Source organism: Manacus candei, unplaced genomic scaffold (genome assembly GCF_025592945.1).
Source record: "Manacus candei isolate 608988 ecotype Guabito, Panama unplaced genomic scaffold, ASM2559294v1 h1tg000009l, whole genome shotgun sequence".
NCBI classification, from domain to species: Eukaryota; Metazoa; Chordata; class Aves; order Passeriformes; family Pipridae; genus Manacus; species Manacus candei.
In genome coordinates this window covers 1944027-1963598 of record NW_026138057.1, presented here as the reverse complement: position 1 = coordinate 1963598, position 19572 = coordinate 1944027, and the positions used below count along the sequence as shown (strand labels likewise).

Below are 19572 nucleotides of genomic sequence, written 5' to 3'. Positions count from 1 at the left end.
AAAGCATGTCTGAGGAAAGAGACAGCGAGAGAGGCGTAAAATGAGGCATCTCATCACCTACCACAGCCACAGAGGGATGCTACTGGAATTACCTGCTCTGGGACCGGCACAGAAAGCGTCAAAGTCACGTGGCTGCAGATATCTCACAGTTCCCACCTTCCTCTTCACCCTTTAGCACAGCACTGCTTGGTCCAGGACGCAGGCAGTAGAAGCCAGTTCTTCCAACCCTCCGAAAACATCTGCCCCGGAAATCGATCCTAAATAATATTTATCTAAATATTCTATCTAATATCTACCTGAATATTTATCTAAATATTCTTATTTTGCAAACGCAAAGACAGTGTGTCCTGGAGCAGCAGAGAAGAACCCTGAGGAACCAGCTGATTCTGCCCCCTTCCCCATCACAACCACAGTGGATGTCTACAAAGAAACTAAGAATAGGACGAGCATTTAGTGATGCTTCTCTAATACCCTCTTCAGGATTTCCTGCACTTAATAGCCCTTGATGAATCCTCCTTCCATGAATTCGTCTTCATACAATGACTGGGGAGGAGAAATAACTATTTCTAGATTTTGTGATTTGGTAATAATTCCCAGAATAGAGCACTAATTATTCGGGGTGTTTTTTATAACCTGGTGGCAAAGAAAAAAAAAATTATTCTCGAAAGAACAAAAGAGAGGCTGTCCACCTCATAACTATTAGTTAGAAATTCTGACTGAGAGTTTTAAGGCTGCCAATTCTAAAAGGGGAGGCAGCCAGAAGAAGGGTCTCAGCTCACAGAGGAAAGTCCCAAGTTCAAGCATTCATTAAATACAGGACCCAGGTTTCAAACTCACCCGGGCCTTTCCAAAAAAAGGATTTAGACATGTACCACTGATATGCAGTCTAGGGATCCAAGGCCAACATGGAAAACTAAACAACTCCCACGTACACCTAAAATGCTATGGATGTCTCCATTCTACATTATTTTTTTAAAAATTTCTGCATACACCAGAGCACTCACATCTCAGTGCTGGAAGCTCTGCATCTATGAAACAGTCAACTGTGAACAGAGTTTAGAAACTAAGTGGTACTACACATATCTGGCCACTCACTAGCACCTTAGAGAGAAGTAACAATTGTTTTCTTCTACAACCCACGGGGAGGAAAAGTTAATTTCCCTCCATTTTGTTATACTCATTTGCCAAGTATATTATTTTTCCAAGATATTCCTGCCACATTCACTGGGATGAGATAGACAGTGCTTGCTTAATTAGTTCTCATGTTTTCTTCATTATCAGCACTTAGTCCCCCATGCAAGAATAATTAATTTCCTCCTGAATGTCCTTTAAAGTGTATGTGTTTTGCAGACGTTATCCTGCACTCAAAACTTTAGTCTTCCTAGAGCTCTGCCTTTCATACTCCATCTCCCCACTCCTGAATATTCAAAGCATTATTCCTGCAAGTTTCCTTCCCAGAGAATTTCATCCTGTGCAACAAATGAGCAAAAGAACCTGTCATAATACTCAGGGAGCAGAGCAAAAACTGCATATAAAGCCTTAATTCTATTATTGCCTCAATGCCAGTGCTCCAATTTGTTGCATCATATTAAAAAATATGGAGTTCACAGATCCAGAGCATTTTCTGCTGGAGATTGAGAGGTAGATGGGACAGAGGAGTTTTTGACAGTGAATTTCACAGAAATCTGTTGACAGCCAAAAAAAGGATAACACTTAAGTTCCAGGATTTATATCAATATTTTAAAGGGAAAATGATCCAGCAAACTTTTTATTCAACTCTTATCCCTTTGACAGTTCCAGGGACTTCCTTATTCCAAGTCAAATGGCTTCACTAAATAAGTCTTAGCCTCCTGATTTCAGTCTTATCATAGAATTGTTTAGGTCATGTATTTCAGACTCCACTTTTGCCCTGTCTGCTATTCCAAACTATCCTAATTCCATCTGGTCTGTCTCCTCCCTCATTCACTATTCAATCAACTACTCACCTCCTTCCATGCAGGTTTTCCTTCCAGCCCACATCAGATCTGATCTTGTACCCCTCAAATTTGTGGTGGGTACCTACAATCATTTTCTTCATGTGAAACAGGAGTTGCATCTCCCTGGTGGGGCTGAGCAAAAATTATCTCCCAGAGTAGGAGAACTACATATTGAAACAAAACAAAACAAAACAAACATTGCCAATATTTTTGTAGCATGGGTAAAACAATATTTTTCTCTAATCTTGTTCTTGGAAGACATTAAACTGTTCTGGCTGAAACTTTCTGAAGGGAACTCAGCTGCAGGCAGACACCAAATGCAACATGGAAAATATCTAGTTTGAAAAGCTACTTTGACAAAGTTGTGAACAGCTGAAAATAGGCCTTTAGGACTGGAAGTTGCCTGGCAGCCTTAGCAAGAGATGATGTTACAAGCCCTGCCTGCAGAGCCAAAGTGTCACCCTCTAAGGTCACCCACTTCGGTGACAACCCAACCGCATTTATGGAGCGACTCTGACCAAGACAAGACTCCTGCCATTTAATTGTCCACCAATCTGATGCCTACACAAATCCAGACAGAGACACCCCAACAATACTTTTCCATTCCCCAGGGCTGTTCCATGGACCATGGGCCTGGGCAGCAGTGCTGGTTCCACGATTCCCCCCGAGCCTCAGCTGATGCTGCGGCAGTTCCGTGTAAGCAGCTGGTGACTGGGCCCCTCAGCTGTTCAGATTACTCCTCCTAGAGCCAACAGAATTGTAGCCCTACTTGTGTCTTCAGCTTCTCCACTCCGAATTTTGCTGTAATGGACCTACCTAAAGTAATTAGGCCACCTGTTGCATCGCCAGATCCATTGAAGGGAGTCCTTCTGCAGTTGGGTTTATGTGGTTTGACAGTAATTGTTTAAACGGATACCAGTGTAATGGCACTGCAAAATAAAACTGTGGAATTATTTTAGTCAATAAATATAATTACATGCTCAGATGACCACGAGTTTATCTGTAATTAGCTCTCCATACCACGATGCAGTCCACAATGTCAACTTTTTTGCACCTTACACAGCGTGGGACAGAAATTGCACTCGCAGATAACGGGATATTTACAATCAGCTGAGGTTTTACAGCTCAGCAAGATTTTGAGCCTGTGTTAAAAAAAAAAAAAAAGAAATAAAAAAAAATTATCAGTTGTGGAACTTGAAAATGGCTATTTATTTTGGGACCAAGTTTTTATTGGTACCATGAAAACAGTCACCCTAAATCAACACATTCCAACACGAGCGGCGTTCTGTGACATCAGCTACCTAAGCAGTTAAATCTGTGTTTTTTTTCTTCCAGAGCTACACAAGATTGAGCAGCTTGGAGTGGGGAGGGCTGTAAACACAAGATATTAAAATATTAACATCCTTAAATGAAAATATACATGTATGCACATGCCTACACATTTATCTGAACTGTCAAGTGTGCAAAGCCAAAGTTCATAAACTCCCCACAACATGTATAAATTGACCCTGACATCGCCTCTGAGGCAGATTTTTGTCGTAACACTGGTCTTATGGAGGAGGGAATTCAGATATGAAAGTTGGGATAACCTTCCTAAAGTACTCACAAAATGAGAACTAGTACTTTATACCAGTTACTTTATACTTTTGTTCAAATCACAGGCTAAACCCAAACCTAAGCATCATCTTATAAACATAATAACCCTACAGGTACAATATCCCAGTAACAGTTCTGCATCCATACATCATCCAGTTTTATATTTGGTTTATATGTAAAAATATAATGTATTTTATATATTTATATATATTTATATATATATATAAAGAGAGAGAGATGGACCGACTACTAGATAAGCAAAAAAATACATCAAGAAATAATTTCACACAAAGGAAATGGAATATGAGAGAGTTTAATTGCACTACAAGTGGTTTATAAACTGCTGTAATTAAACCTGCTTTCAGTAGTGCCTCAACAGGTCAGTGTTGCTGGTTGGTTACAAAGGTACTGCACTATCAAACACACTGGGAGGCAAAAATCTGTAGAGTTGTCTGTTGGTGGAGTCCCAAAACTTTGATCTTCCAAAATAAATCAGAACAGAATCTAACCCTGTTTTAGAGGTTCTTCTTGATAATGACTTAAAGCAAAGAGGGGAGTTCCTTCCCTATAGATAATATGGTAATTTTGGCCACTTTTAGCATGTTAGTGATATAATTAATAAATACATAACATAATATAAAATATAGACATAATATATACAGAATATATTTATATGCAGAATATACTTATATTTAATGTAAAATGTAATTATTTTACATTAGGAAGAATTTTAATTTCACTACTATTTTTCTCTGTCTTTACACTTACCTTTGTGTCATGTTTTGAAAGGGGGCTCCACACTGCAATCTTCATTAACACTGTCAAAACTGACATTAAACACATGCTTATTTTTAAACACATCCTTAAACACACAAAAAAAATCAGCAGGGCATAAGTATCTTTTAAATACTAAATGAAATGGAATGAATTTTAAAAGACTCTAAAGTGATTTCCAGTCAAGCCCATTAAAATTCCATCAAGGTATGGGCTTCAAGTTGGATCTTAAATAAGCCACAACTAGTTGACATGAAGCAGTTATTATCCAAAGTTTCTTCTTCCCCTGCACCCCTTTCAGGAAACAGAAAGGGATTTGTAAGCACAGGCACAATCTTTTGTATCTGAAAAAAAATAGCAATTGAAAATATTATATTTATATTATATTTTCCTTAAGGAAAATGAATATGGTTAAATTGCACCAGGAAATACTAACAGACACTTTCAAATCACACCACACTTAAAAGGGCCCAGATTTTTATTATCTCTGTGATAAGAGGAAGAGCAAATGCCCATGGGAATAAAGAGGAAGATCTCAATTTCCTTCATATTTTGCACTCTTGCAAGTGTGATAGCCCAGATTTTGTGATGCAGGATAAACAGGATGGCTTCCCATGTCCTGCAGAACTGGATAAAAACTATATGAATCCACAGAACTCAAAAAAGGTGGCAATAAAACTGCTTTGAATGCACAAGGGGCTGAGTAGGCAACAAGATCTCAATGAAGTCTTCAGTAAATTGTTTTTATTCTTTAATTAAATAATTGCTTAAGTAATTCTGCAATAAAGAATTAGAAGACTTGTTTCTTAAAGGCACTATCAATTTATCTACAAGCTTGATCTTGCACAAAACAGCAAAGAATAGGGATGGTTAACTGAAAGAAGAAAAATGGATCACTGTGCCTATTCTTCCAGTCACTCATTATCAAAGGTATATCTTCAAATAGACAGCATTTCACTTTCCCACTGTGGTCTGGTTTGCTGTTGGGAAATAAAAAACCGGACAGAATCATCATTAAAATTAAGAACCACAGATACAGACAAGGGGTTAGTTACATCCACATTTAATTTATTGTCATCTGGCTGGATTTCAAGTCAATGACATGCATTTCAGGCATTGCAGGCTGTTTAGTACATTGGCCATCCACCATAAATAAAATCTGAGGCTGAAATCAATAGACCTGACATAAGCATAGCCCAGTTCTCACATCTGAGTTTTAGGAGGCTTCAAAACACAAAATGATAAGGGTTGATTAACAGTTATTAATGACGAGCCTGTAGGAAGGTGAGAGTCGTGAATGGGCCAGAAAATTTGGATGGGAATACTGTAGCTGAACTCTGACATCATCATGTGAGCTACCAAGAGATACAGAATTAAGTACACAAAGTGGCAACCTTCACTTTTACATGACATAGAAATTTATCAAACAAAAAAACTTTTTATTTTTATTTTTTTTTAAAAGAAAGGTGACTGGGCCTCAGGTAAAGCAATATAGTCTTTCTATTTTTACGGTAGAAAATTCAGTTCTTAAAAGCAGATGTCAAATTGAGTTGGGTATGTAGTAAGATATAGGATGTTTGGCTTAGTATAACACCCATCTAAAAGGAGACAGTTCACTTGGAACAGTTTACCTCCTTTTGCAAGGTAAGTTAACCAAAAAATCCTAAGTCACTATGGCCTTGGACACGTAGTCAAATCCTTCCGTGCTCTAGTAAGGTCTTTATTTAAGGCTGGAAATGAAGATACCTTGCAGGGCTTTGGTGTCAGAACTCACTCCATGCCAGCTGACACCTGAATGTGCAGAGCAGCAGTGTGTCCAGCAGGCACCACACACCACATCTCACGTGTCAAGGCTGGGCCACTGGCACTCTTGGACTGCCCAGCAATAGGATTCCCCCCAGCTTGTCCAAATCATTTAACTGGCAAAAGTCCACAAGTCTGCTCCCAACAATAAATCCATGCCCAAGCTGGAGAGGAAGTCATTTGACTCAGTCAGTTGTCACTCCTTCCCCTCTGTCAGCACGTGGCTTTCTGAAGGATCTTCACTCGGTTGCACTCTCGACACGTCATTTCTCTCTCATCAGATCCCAAGGTAAGAGCTGCTCTAGCTCCATTTACCTTATCCAGCTCTCCCCATTGTCAATTCAAATCTGAAGAAGCCTTTTGAAGTCTCTCAGTCCTCTTTCCTTGTGTCAGGAAACCTTTGGGACAGCTTATAGTCTATATAAGCACTAAGGGAGGACCACAAAATGAATCGTATTAATATAATTACAACCAGCAAAATCATCAAAAGGGCCGATTCCATATTTAAGCTAGAATAATGAGGTAATGTGAAAAAAAATACTCTGGGAGATCTAATTATATAATGCAGTATTCAGTTCTGCACGGCCAGCCCAGCAATTCCTCTAACATTCCAATCAAAGTGATCTCACTAGCATGTGAGAGAAGAGTCCAGCTGACAGATTTGGGACATGTAACGTACTATTTAGTCAAGAGGCCCCATGTGCTATTCATAAAGAATTAACAACTCTTATATTGACAATGACAGTATTGTCAGAAGACCTTTGGAAGGGGGGGGAAAAAAAAAACCTCCATAAACTCCGTCTCTGTGAAGTTGGACTTCTTTTTTTTTTTTTTGCCCCTTTTTTCCAATGCTGATGTAATCTCCAAACATCTCCAGCAGCAGCTGCTCAGTGAAACCAGGCACCTTCTCCCTAGTCCCTTTCAGCAGCACACGCAGCACTTTCCAGCTCCCTCAAGACAATCAGGGCCTTTCTTTCACCAATTAGCTATCACTTCAAGAGTCCTGCGCTGTCCAACGAGCTCTTAAGAATGGTCTTTGCAGGAAACAACACTGGAGGAGCGTGGGTTTTTTTTTTTTATTTTCCCCCTAGACAAATGAAAAGGGGAAGAAGGGAGAGAGAGGAGGGGGAGGGAAAAAGAAAAAAAGAAGCACAAGAAAACAAATCAGAACTCACAGAAGCTGTCCAAAATGCATCGCTCATTTAGTGCATCGACAGAAATGTCCTCGAGAGCCAAGGCCAGAGCAAAGCACACACACAAAAAAAACCGCTCCTACTTTCTCTGGGAGATAGTTTGTTTAGTTGAATATGTTAAAAAGGTTTTCATAGAAAGAAGTGCTCTCGTTACAGCAAGTCCCTGAGCTGTAGGAACTAAAGGGGAAAGAAACTCCTGTAGGATTATGCTCCATTTCCTTATTTGGCTCTCCAAATGTAAAGCAGCATTATTTGAAGGAGACATTGTAGGAAAGAACTCGGTTTAGCTCACTTTAAATATAGATGGCTTGATGAAATGAGTAATTACTGGAACTGCTACGATCTTTTCAAACTTACTCCACCAGCAAGCTCCTTTCCCCAGAAACCGCACTTTCCGCCTAAAAAAGAAATGAGAGACTGATTCAGAAATGTAAAGCTCTGGGAATTCTACTTTATTTTTCCTTTAAAATCAGGGAATAGGTACAGTAATACCTTGAGGTCCCTGTAGATGCCAAGGCCTCGTCAGAATTAGTACAACTCCAGGATCCAGTTCAAGAAGAAAACAAGGAACTTTTATAGATGTTTAAGCAATTCCTTGCCTGGGCCTGGACAAGTAGAGCTGTGGAGGCAGAAACGGGAAGGATCAGCAGTAAGTGAAAGGACTTGGATGTGGTCCAAGCAATAGACTGGCTGCTTCCCTGATTTTCAAAAATTCTGCATTAAACCAAATGTCATACCAAAATACTGACTGCCAGTATTCTCTCAAAGTGCCATTTTCTGGTCAAATTTGTCCTTGATTGGGGTAACCTCATGAGAGTCAACACATTGCCTTCTACAAGGCCAACACGTACATTTACGTTGCAATTAAAAATAAAAATAGCCTGTTCCCTTTTATTGACTGTGTATCAGAAGCAAAGCCCTGGGCTTTGTAAACAGTTAAAAGGCACAGCAAAGCAAATACTCTGAGGGGTTTCAGGAGTTTCTTTGCACTAATGGGTTCTCTCACCTACCACATGGATTTTTTTAATGGAGTTGGAAAGCGTCAGAACTGATCAGAATGCTTAGAGGGAAAGAAAGTCTGATGTATTACCCCACATGCATTTATGAAGGAATGTGAATCCACTCAAATTCCTCTGCACAGGAAGGCTCAACCAAGGGATGGGTACACACAGTGAGGATTAAGAAGGAATCTTTGTGGACGTACACTGAACAATGAGCGTCTTTTTTATACCTACGGATCTCAAAAGATGCTGAGTTTAAAGGGACTGCTCCCTTCAACTAGCAAAGATTTTTGCTGAAAAAATGCAGCAGGCTGGAGAGAACAAACATATCCACACATATATATGTTACTGGGGCCACCTACAGTCATAGGAAAAAGGATGAAATGGACCCAAAAGGTGTATCAGCTTGCCCTAAAGCAAGATCAACTACATAATTCCTGACAGCTGTTTCTCTAACCTGTTTCTTTTTTATGAGACCGACATCCACACAGATGAGAAGAAAGGAAATCATCTCACCTGAAGAGGATTTCAGCAGGAAAAACAGTTTGACAAACCGTTCAGTGGCTCTACCTGCTCAACACAACCACTGTCAGCTCCAGCCAGGGGCTCTACATTACAGACACACTTGGGCAGCTGGCTCACTTTGTAGCTGTAAAATAACAGCTAATAACATTAGCCAGTAACATAATAATTATAATAGTAATACATAATTAGCTAATAACATAAAATAAGAAATGTACTGGTTGAGGTAATGACATCTGCCTTTATCCACAAAAAATACCTGTCCACCTGGAGGGATGTCACTGGATGCACCTGTGAGTTCATCTTTGGTGACAACCATCTTCCTTCCCCCTGGTGCAATCCTGCTGGAAACCACCAGCAGGATTTTAACCAATTCCCACGTGAGCTAGCGGGGCTGTCAAGTAATCCAGCACATCCCATGCCCTGGCCACCAGCTCCAGCCCAATCCACCCGCAGACACAAGCCCGGCGGCTACTTAAGGGCACGTGAGGAATGAACTGGGGGGTTCCTCCCGGTGCCAAGCGAACAGGTGCCTCCTCCCCGGGGCTCACAAGTGCTTCTCAGCCCTGAGAGGTGTCAAAGCCGGAACAGAAAGCGCACATCCCTGGCGCCTGGCAGCGGGACAGGCTGGGGACAGGCTCACACAAAGCCGGGGAACGGCAGCTCCGCATGCCACGGCTGTCGGCTTGGCACTCCCCGGCGGGGCTGCGGTTGTTCACACGGAGGAATGCTGCTGGGCATGGAAGGGCAGCGCTTTCCTGCTTGGATTTCACTTCTCAGGGCAGATTTCCTCCCACAGAAAATCCGTGGCACAGCACAGGCAAGACGAATCTACGCGCCGGATGAAAACTGGCGCGGCCGGGTTTGGGAAAAGGCCGTTTAACACGGATGGTTGTTCTTCCTTTCCTTGTAAAGCCTTTTGGGAACGAGCGAGGAAAAGCACTATGCAAAGCCTACATATCGATAACCGCTATTTGGATTTTCCAAAATTTTTACTTTTTCACACACAACAGATGTTCCTGGCACCGTTTTTTTTAATGGTTTGCCTTTTTGGAGAATGTGTGTCGTATCACCAATAAAAGCATCCTCTCTGTTCAGAGTTTATTTTGTTAAAATCACTTCTCAACTAGTCATCTCCCTAGAGAGCAATGGCATGATAGAACAGTATTCCTGATGGGCGATATTTTATTACTAACATATGTTTTCATCACATAACCAACATTATTACCCTGTTCTGTTACAACTATTTATTAAAAAATCCTCTAATTTGGAACTATTTTTAAAATTCCATATTTTTCTTTTAAATTAGTACATAATTAATTATCCCGGTAATCGGTGCCCATTGAAGGGTAGTTTGGCAAAAATAATTACGTATTATGCAGTTCTGTTGACTTTAAAATGTAAGGCAACAGGTTTCACATCTAATTTTCCAGTTCCCCTACAAAGCAGTCTATCTCCTAAAATATCACTACATTCCTGAAATTTCAAAATATCAAGTGTAGCTACACGTGACAAAGCAGAGAATACAACAATAATCAATCACAAAACACCCCCTGTTGCCATCAGTTTGAAATATATCCCAAAACATTAATAAATTAAAATTAAAAAATATAATATTTTACTTACTGCATTTTGCCACGCATTCAAAACTCAGGATATGTCACAAATGAAAACAGCAAATAGTTGCAGTAGTTGGCATGGCTAACAAGAAGTTCCCAGTTCTTTGTTAAGAGAAAAAGAAAAATTCAAGACCAGCACTTATCTCTCAGAATCATGTGCCTTCTACAGTTATCAGAGTCAAAAAGGCACCTTGCTCCAGTTTGCATATGTGAAATCTCCTGAACAAGCATTCCACATCACACTGGAAACAAAATGCCAGTTCAAAAGAGCCAGATCAAGGTCTTCACAGCTTTAGAGGACAAAACCTGACATTCAAAGCCAACTCCTGCTTCAAATAGGTTGTGATAACACGCACATATCAAGATCATTCCACGTTGCATGGAGCCAAAGCAAAGTCAACACCTGCCCCACTGCTTTTCTACTGGAAAATCCCCAGCAGAATCCCACCACAGTCAGTTCAATATGCCCGTTTCCACGATCAAGAAAAACAAGGACAGAAATCAGTTACTACATTTATTACGTATTTCTTCCCTCAAGACTAATTTCAGTGTCCATAAAACCAGAAGTATTTGTAAAACTCCCGCTCATCCTCAAAGGCCTCGCAGTCAAAACTGAAATTCAATTGCAGAAGAAAGGGCACAGATTGCAGGGAAAAAAAAAAACATAATGAAAGTGAGGGGAAAGGGTTAGGAGAAAATGAAGCAAAACTTATAAATCAGTCTTAAAAGTCATTGCCTGAAGACATCTGTATTTCAAAATACAGACTTGATGAGACCTCTGCAGTTATGGAGCTGCTGTTCCATGATCACCTCCATATGCTGCTGGATGTGGCCATACTCAGCAGTAGATATTTTATCCACCCCTATTTCTCGATAAAGGATATTCTAGGCCTTTTGTTCCTCCTCATTCCCCTGATAACACTCGCAGTTCCCTTTCATTTACAGGAATTTCTTCCTAGGAATGTGATTAGAACATGACCTGGTAGTAGCAGAATAGATCACACATATGCCATTGATACTTAGTCATATCAATTAAATAAAAGTTTCATAATATCCAAAATGTCCACCTAATTGTGAACAAACATAAAAATACAAACATATTTAGTGACTCAAAGGGAAAAGCCTAGAACAAATATTTAGGATTTATGTTACAAAGTTCAGAATAGTTGAGTAGTTCACATAAATTCAGGAGAGAATTTGATTAGTATTATTTTGGACAAAACAGTGTTTCAACTGAAACATCAGTTTTTCAAACACAGAAGTCAGGCCAAACGTGCTTCAGTTTTGACAAAATATTTGTCAAGAGCTGCTTTTCAGATCCATTAAATTCAAGATCAGTACAAAACAGACACTCTCCAAACATTATACAGCCAAGGCACTCATGCATAAAACCACAGTTTGAGTCTTTTGACAAGTGCTGCAGTCACCTATCTCTGGGCTATTCCCACGTCTCCCTTGACTTAAAAACCTTTTTTTCCTTCTCGCTGTGCACAAACCAGATTGGGACCTCCAGAAATGTCACAGGACGGAAAACTCCCTTCCCTCTTGTCTGTAACTCCACACCTTTGGCAGATTTGTGGGGGCTGCTGCAGGCCCCATTTCCTCTGGTTTCACTTGGATGCTGCTCCTCCTGTGCTCTACCAAAAACAGATCAAAACCTGCCTCTGGTTTACAATTAAATTTGGGTTTCCTGTGCATCCTTTGTTTTGACAGCATAAGCCAGTTTAGAGGGAAGCAAACAATGACACAACTGCCATTTTCCTACAAGGTCCATGATGTGAAAAGCTTTGCTAAACAGCGATTTAAACTCTCTTAAACTTATCACAAGCAAAATGTGCTTTGGCGAACTACAGACCTTGGAAAGAACTTGAAGATTATATCACACCACCCCTAAAATGCAGTTATTGAAAAGGACCGTCATCCTCTGTGCGTGATGGAAGGTAAACATTCCACATGCTGCACTGACACAGCTCCAAACCTCATTTTTCCATTTAAAAATGAAAGCCGGGCATTCAGCAAACTGCATTGTGTTTTGAAGAAGTTTTTCATTCTACTAGCAGGTTATCCTGCTTACTTTTAAAGTCTCTTTGCACACAAAAAGAAGGGGAGCTGGGGCAAAGAAGGAAAGAAAAGAGTCCATTTGAAAAAATTACACTGCTAGATTACAAGAGTTGAAAGCTGGTATGTAACTTTGCTCCGGGTGATCAAACTGCTAATCAGGAATGCTGTCGGGAACAGAATGGAATTCCAAATAAATTAGCCATGTCCAAGAAGCCAATACAACACAGGATTAAGGCTCACAAAGAAAACAAATTTATTCAGCCTACTTTATCAGAATTCTTAATAACGTGTAGTAGTTTTTCTCATCGCAGTCTGAGCTCTTCCACCGGAACAGTGGGGAGAAGGAAAAACGAGTCACACTTCATAAATCTACTTGCACAGACACCTAAAAATGTTATGTAGAGCAAGACACACAATACCATTATATACATACACACATATGCTTATCACAGCCACAGTAGAAACGTGCCTATTTACTTCCCCCAGTTTATTTTCAAGGCACCTGACCAAAGAAAAGACACCACACACTTCCGTGAAAACCTACAAAGCTGAAGGAAAAGTTCGGAGCTGCATGGATCTCCACACCAAAACGAGCTTCAGTACCACAGTATATGAACCACTGAATTGAATAACCAACTACAGAAATAAATCTCTCTCCTGTGTGACCATCCCATGCGTCACATTTTTTAGCAAGTGTAAAGAGAAAAACTCCTGTGTCCACACACCGCAGTGCTGCGGCTGAGGTACTGTCTGCAACTCAAAGCATATTCTATTTTCACCTCTGACAGCATCCCAGAGAAACTATTCATGATAGTTTATGCCAAAATCACAGGAAAATTAAAAGATGTGCTGAAGTTTCTGCTTTTCCTTGAATTGGGATTTTAATCTTGATGGGACTGGTTTTCCTCACCTCTGAAAGAGAGATTCTGATAGCTTCTTGTCTATGCAGTGATTTGAAGACAGAACTAGATTTTCTGAAGCGTTTTAGTAAAAATAAAATTTTTAAAAAAAGAGAGATGAAGTACTTCTTGCTGAATCTAGACATGTAGAGTGAAACTGTCCAGTGACACCAGAGCTTCTGAAAAAAAAAATAGGTAAATCATAAACATATTCTAATTTCCAGCCATCCATTGTCCAGCACAGTTATCCACTGGAAAATAAGAGACTGAGCACAGCACTGCTTGCATTTACATGACTTTGCCACATTACCTTGAGAATCTGTGCACACCTGGATTTCCTGTAATAAAATTCACCAAGCAAGCCACAGGTTGAGTGTGAGTGTTGGGGACTTGTTTGTCTGCGGATTCCCAGCCATGGCACTGCCCTGCTTTCCAGGTGACCAAACTGCACCAGCAGTTTGATACACGTGGTTAGTGAGTTAGGTGTTTTCTAAAGAATTTTTGTCCCAGGTAAAGGGGGACTCCCTGTAAAACACCATTTGTGCCCCCTTCCTTTCCCACAATGAAACAAATTAAATTCTATTTACCATTATCACTATAAGCATCTTAATCAAGCACAAAAGCACACATTTTACCAAGTGTGACTTAGATTTTTTTTTGGTCAAGTGTTTTTTTCTGACCTGTAAGAAGATATTTGCACAAATATGGAAAGAAAAGCATATATATCCCCAAATGGAAATGCATCTCCAGAGAGCAGGGGGCAAAGGATGAAAGCCATTGCTGTACCATCAAGACATGACTGGAAGGGTTCTGCCTATACCCTGATGCCTCCATTAGATGTACAGAAAAAAAACATTTGATTTTAGCAAAATGCATTTAAATGAAATACAAACTGTGTTGTTTTCTCAGAAAAATAAACCAACAAAGCAATATGCACCAACAAAACTTTTCACGAGGCCCAAGGAAGAAAAAAGTATTGATTTTCATTTTCAAAAGGGTCTCTCCTTAGATAGAAAACGAATTTTTATGATTAACTACTGAAAGAAATGCTTTCATTCAGTGAACAGCAGAACAAGACATTTTGCCAGCTAAAACTATTTGCCAGAGCTTTAGGACACATTCATTTGAGACAACTGTGGCAAAAATGAACCACTGATCTGAAAAAATGTTACCTTGTTCTACCTTGATGTGCCAAACAGGGCTGTGTATGCCCTGCATTAATGGATGATTCACGGGCTCAAGCTCAGCACACGTGCAAGCACTTGAAGAACTGGGGTAGATTTCTCCATTTCCAGGACACAGACCCTGGATTTCTGAGGGAAGAAAAGGAGGATGACTGCTGGCAGCGAGCAGCTCCACTTACCCGCTCTTGGCTGGTCGTAGGCCAACGAGATGCATTCTGGGTTACCACATTCAATATTTGCCTTTGCAAAATAATGCCATAAATTACAGTTTGATCAGCAAGTGCGCTCCTCTCGTACCCTAAAAGCGGTATTCTTGAGGTACATCTGAGATTTATTTTTATTTTCCCCCTTTTCAAACCACAGAAAATAAAGCTAGTGGGTGAAAGGTAACTGTATCACTTCACAGACACAAGCTGCCCTCTGATTACAACTAATTAAGATATTCAGCAGCCTTAAAACAATACCTTTTTTTAATCAATGTACCCAGACGGCATTCACAGCTTTTTGAGATGACAAATGCCCTTTGAAGGAGTTAATAGGCAAAGGTTTGTACTGGCAATGAATAGGGCTACCTTTAATTGATCCAAGAGCCTTAGAGAGCCGTCTTATAGCGTGATGATGTATTTGGGTTGCAAGTAGGCCAAAATAAGCATAAAGAAAATCTGTAAGACCATGAGACCTTTCATTTTTTTCATTGCAGGGAGGGAAGGGCCGGGGGAGAGGCGGGGGGGGAACTGCTGGGGAAAATGAGAGAACTATGATGGGGTTATCTTTGTGCTCTGGCACTTAAAATAGATAAAAACGAGAGAAATTTTGAGGAAAAGAGAGGAAGTGATCAGGCCATAATTCTGAGAATAAACGTCAAGATGTACGGAAATGTACAAAACAAGGCTTCTTCAGAAAAAAAAGAAAAAAAAAACATGAAAAAAAGAGGAGATGACCTAATGGTATAAAGAAACATTGATTAAAGAAATACCCAGAGGGAGAAAGATATTCCATCAGCTTTAACAAACACTGCATGGCCCTGCATTCCCTCTTAACTTCTCAAGTAAGGGAAGAAAAAGAAATATCTGTAGAAAAGGCAGTCACATGGATCCATTTATAATTTTCTCCTAATTCTTTGCTCATCTTTTTGCATGGTTTTGTTCAAGATGTACAGGAAATGTGCACACAAGAAGTGACTCACAAAATTAAACATGATGGATTAGCAGTAAGCATTCTACCCTGAGCAGTCAAAGAAGAAACAAAAAAATCATTTTTATAAGGAATATAAAATCCATTTAGTCATATTTTTTCTTGATGAGACTGATTGTACACTAATATTGCCTAGTAATGACAAAACTAGTCTATCTGTGCTTCCAGTAGCCTTTCATAAAAAACTTAATTTTGGCAGAATCCCTTCCTCATAGAGTAAAAGCTAAACAGATTTCCTTGAACTTTCCCAGGTGCAAACTTCAAGCCAAGGTAGAATTTTTCTGGAAAGTCTGAGGCAAATCAGACAAGAAAATTCCTAGACTAGAAGACTATTTTAAAATGGAATTACTGCGTAAGCATATTATCATATTATCCATAACTCTGTAAAAAAAAAATCAAATAGAGACATGTTGGGGTCTGAGATTATCTTAGAAGACAGATATAGGAGGAGCCAGGAAAAAGGTTGACATTGTTCATTAAAAATAAAAAAAGCAGAGCAATAAAATATCCATATCTATGCATCCAGATGCATTAGGAAAAGTAAGTCAAGTCCACTTTCAATTTGGAATGGGAACAGACAAGCTGTTCTCAAATCCTGCTCATCTTCTTCATCCCAGAGCCATGAACGAGCCCTCTTCCAGCAGCCACTAAACAGAAAAAAGTACAAAGTCTTCATTGTGATCTGGGTGAAAATGAAGAAAGACTGAACTTACCCCTGTAAGACAAAATAGCTCAGACAGGATTCTTCAAAGAACAATACATTCCCATTGGGAATATTTGCCTCCCGTGAGTTTTCCTCTGTGGCACAAAGCTCTGAGGAAAAGAACAGATAAAAACTTCATGTCATAACTTCCAGACATTTTCCTAATTAACCGTCCTAAGCCCCCATCACCAAGCACCACAGAATTAGAACCATACCAGGGTAAGCACCAGCTGCATCCTTCAAAAACCCCCTCACTTCAAGGCATAAACGAGCAGATCAGGAGAACCAGGGCACGTGGACAGTTTAAATATCACTAATAAGTATTGCTGTTGTTGTTGTTATTTTGAGAAAGCCTCCTCCTTGTTCCTTTCACTTTCAGTTCAGATTCTTAGACTTTTCCTTTGTAATTTAAAGCTAAAAGATTTCCTCCCCCTATATCAGGTTACATGTACATTCTAGCCACCATGAGTTTTCTAAAAATAAACAAATAAATAAATAAATAAATAAAAAATTAGGAACTGCAAGGGTGTCTAAAGGACGTCAAGTCCTTCGGGAACACTTCAAAACCAACTGCTTTTTGTGCAGAGAACAGCAGGTGGATTGCCCATGCCATTCTTCCAGAGCATGGTGAAGCACCCGTGTTTTATAAAACAGAAGTCAACCCTGTCAAAAATAACCATGTCCAGTAGCTTGCTATTTGACAGAAAAAAAATAAAAGGTCCCTTCCAACGCAAACTGCTTTAGGATTCTATTCCATGAAGTGGTATAATCAGCCTATTTGTGGGACACTCCATGCTATTGAAGATCATATTTTCACTCCTGCCTTTATGGACAGAAAAAGAGCCAGCATTCAAATCCTGTTCACACATGCTCACCAAAGAACACACTGGGACAGAAAGGCACTTCTGTGGCAAATACCAGCAAAATCTGAGCTGTTTTCCCAAATCAAGCCTAAAATACATTTTATAGCTCTGTTTACACAGGGACAAAACACATCCCACCTGGAAGCAAGTGGGAGCTGGTTACCGAGGGCACACCAAGGAGCATGGTAGGAGGGCATCTCCTTACAGACTCAAACAGACCACCAATGCAATGCCAAAATTGTAAGAATCCCATATACACACACTTATCTTTGACCAAAGATATACTGATGAGAAACTGAGGCATAGAAAGCCTGAGCGGAAATGAAGCCTGATTGTCCAACTGCATCTATTTGACAGATGCCTCTTAAAAATGAACAGAATCAATGTATTTTTAAAGCCAGTTCATACTGTACTCCTTAAGGAATTTCTGTATTTGGTTAATCTTCACCCCTGCATACACGTGCACACACACACACACTTGGAACAGCTGAAACCAAGACTTAAAGGTGAGGAAGGAAAGCTGATGCAGAAAGAGAAATGGGTTTTTCAGTTTCAGAGACAAGACCAAAACCCACTACTTTTTGGTCTTCATGCCAGTGTTCAGACAAAAGTTTCCCAGGTTCCTTATAAACTGAAATAACCTTCGCTGTCTTGAATAATTTATCCCTTTAAAGTGATCTCCAGCAAGCTTTGCTTAAGATCTAGTTGAGTCTCCTTGCAAAATGTGCTGTTTAACTGCACTTTAATTACGCTGCCATCTACAATCCCAGGCCCAAACACAGCACACAGGGAAATAAACCCCTCAATGTTTTCCCAGAGGAGGCAGGAGGGGGTTCCACGCTGTATCATAGGCAGCAACAGGCACAGATAAAGTTGTGCCTTCAGCTCCACCAGCGTAAATCCTCAGCAACTCCACACTGACAGAAACCTCACCCTAAACTCTCCAGGGACTCTCCCCAACTCATCCGGGATACTAAGGAAGAAAACTTCGATCCTTTTTTTTTCTAAAAATCTGCTTCACAATTCAACATCTTTGATGTAAACCTTTTAAAAGCCTGTGATGGCATCAAGTCAGGGACAGGGCGGAGGGAAATGTGTTTCCATCCGCGGGGGGATCATTAGGAGGGGGGTTAATAGCCCTGGGCATGCGATCAAATTAAGGCTTGTGCCAGTTTCCCCAGGCTTTCCCTTGCCATCACCAGCTTCCCCGGGCTGGGCAGCTCACCCTCACCTTCTTACCAAAGACAGCTCTTAAGCAGAAGCACGACGGGCTGCTGGGAGGAAACAGAAAGACAATCAGACAACTAACTTATATGGACAAAGTATGAAACGGGCCGAGGGAGGGAGGGAGGGAGCCTCTGATATCTTCACCTTCGCAGAGATACGAACCCCACGCGCATTCACAGCCCGAAAGACGGGGAGGCGGCAGGAATTCCGACCTTCCCAACATGTGGACTGCAGCACTGAGGCAGCACAGAGTCTAAACAAGGCTGGAGTTAGCATTCAGAGCACACAGCCCAGCAGAGTATGGGAAAGGGATAGAGCAGCCCAAAGAGCTGGCGCCACGAACTGACGAGCAGAGCGCAAGTGATAAAGATTTACTGCGAGAGAGGAGGAAACAGTCCGCTGGCCCGATTAGAGCTGTGAATACCGAGTTGTTCAGGGAGGATTTTGCAGCTGACTGATCACAGGCTGTCGGAGCAGGCCTCGGACAACAGCTGCAAGGCTTGCTGGGCTGCAGAAACAAAAGGCGCCTAGCACGGTGCAAAGAAAGAGTTGACAGGTTGTTGTTAGCAGTGGCAAATGTGTGAGGTATGTCACTGTGTGTGAGACGGGGTGGGTTGGGTTGGTGGGGAAGAAGGAGGGCAAGAAGCACAGGCAGCGCTCAGAAAAGGGGGGGCATAGGGGGGGCGGCGGGGGAGGGAGCAGGGACACAGGCTTGGTCAAAGCATTTTCCTAAAATCAGGCCGGTGTTTGTGAGGGGGACAATCACAAGGTCTGTTTACTGCTGCCAAGATGAATTAGCCCATCGTCTCATTTATGGGACGAATCCGGTGGCACAGACTATAAGGTGCATGGCATTAAAGGGACTAATTAGACGATTCCGGCAAATCTGAATTAAGACCCTTTCTTTCTTTGAAAGCTGGAAAGCATTTCTCAGGACTCCAGTCAGATGGCTGAGGT

The 19572-nt window shown here is 40.8% G+C and overlaps 2 protein-coding genes across 4 annotated transcripts in view; both read right to left on the bottom strand.

Moving 5' to 3' along the window:
* Positions 1-5393: 5393 nt before the first annotated feature.
* SMIM38 (small integral membrane protein 38) lies at positions 5394-11333 on the bottom strand. 2 transcript variants are annotated; one of them, XR_007902712.1, is made up of 4 exons: positions 8860-11333; positions 7835-7961; positions 7635-7740; positions 6673-7236 (listed from the first exon to the last, which is right to left on the bottom strand). XR_007902712.1 is itself a non-coding variant. In XM_051777239.1 (3 exons), exon 3 carries the CDS (start codon positions 6649-6651, stop codon positions 6520-6522), a length of 132 nt encoding a protein of 43 aa, XP_051633199.1. In that variant the 5' UTR covers positions 6652-7236; positions 7635-7740; positions 7835-11333; the 3' UTR covers positions 5394-6519. The 2 variants fall into 2 exon arrangements, 1 of the variants encoding a protein (XP_051633199.1); XM_051777239.1 differs by having other exon boundaries at positions 5394-7236; positions 7835-11333.
* Positions 11334-12774: 1441 nt separating this feature from the next.
* TPCN2 (two pore segment channel 2) overlaps positions 12775-19572 on the bottom strand; it is a 58346-nt gene continuing 51548 nt past the window's right edge. Inside the window, exons 26-27 of one of the 2 annotated variants that reach the window (XM_051777213.1) lie at positions 16536-16635; positions 12775-14869 (exon numbers count right to left, since the gene is read on the bottom strand). In XM_051777213.1, coding sequence (XP_051633173.1) covers positions 14674-14869; positions 16536-16635 — 296 coding nt within the window. In that variant the 3' untranslated portion in view covers positions 12775-14673. The remainder of the gene's footprint in view (positions 14870-16535; positions 16636-19572) is intronic. The other variant, XM_051777214.1, reaches the window with a different exon arrangement.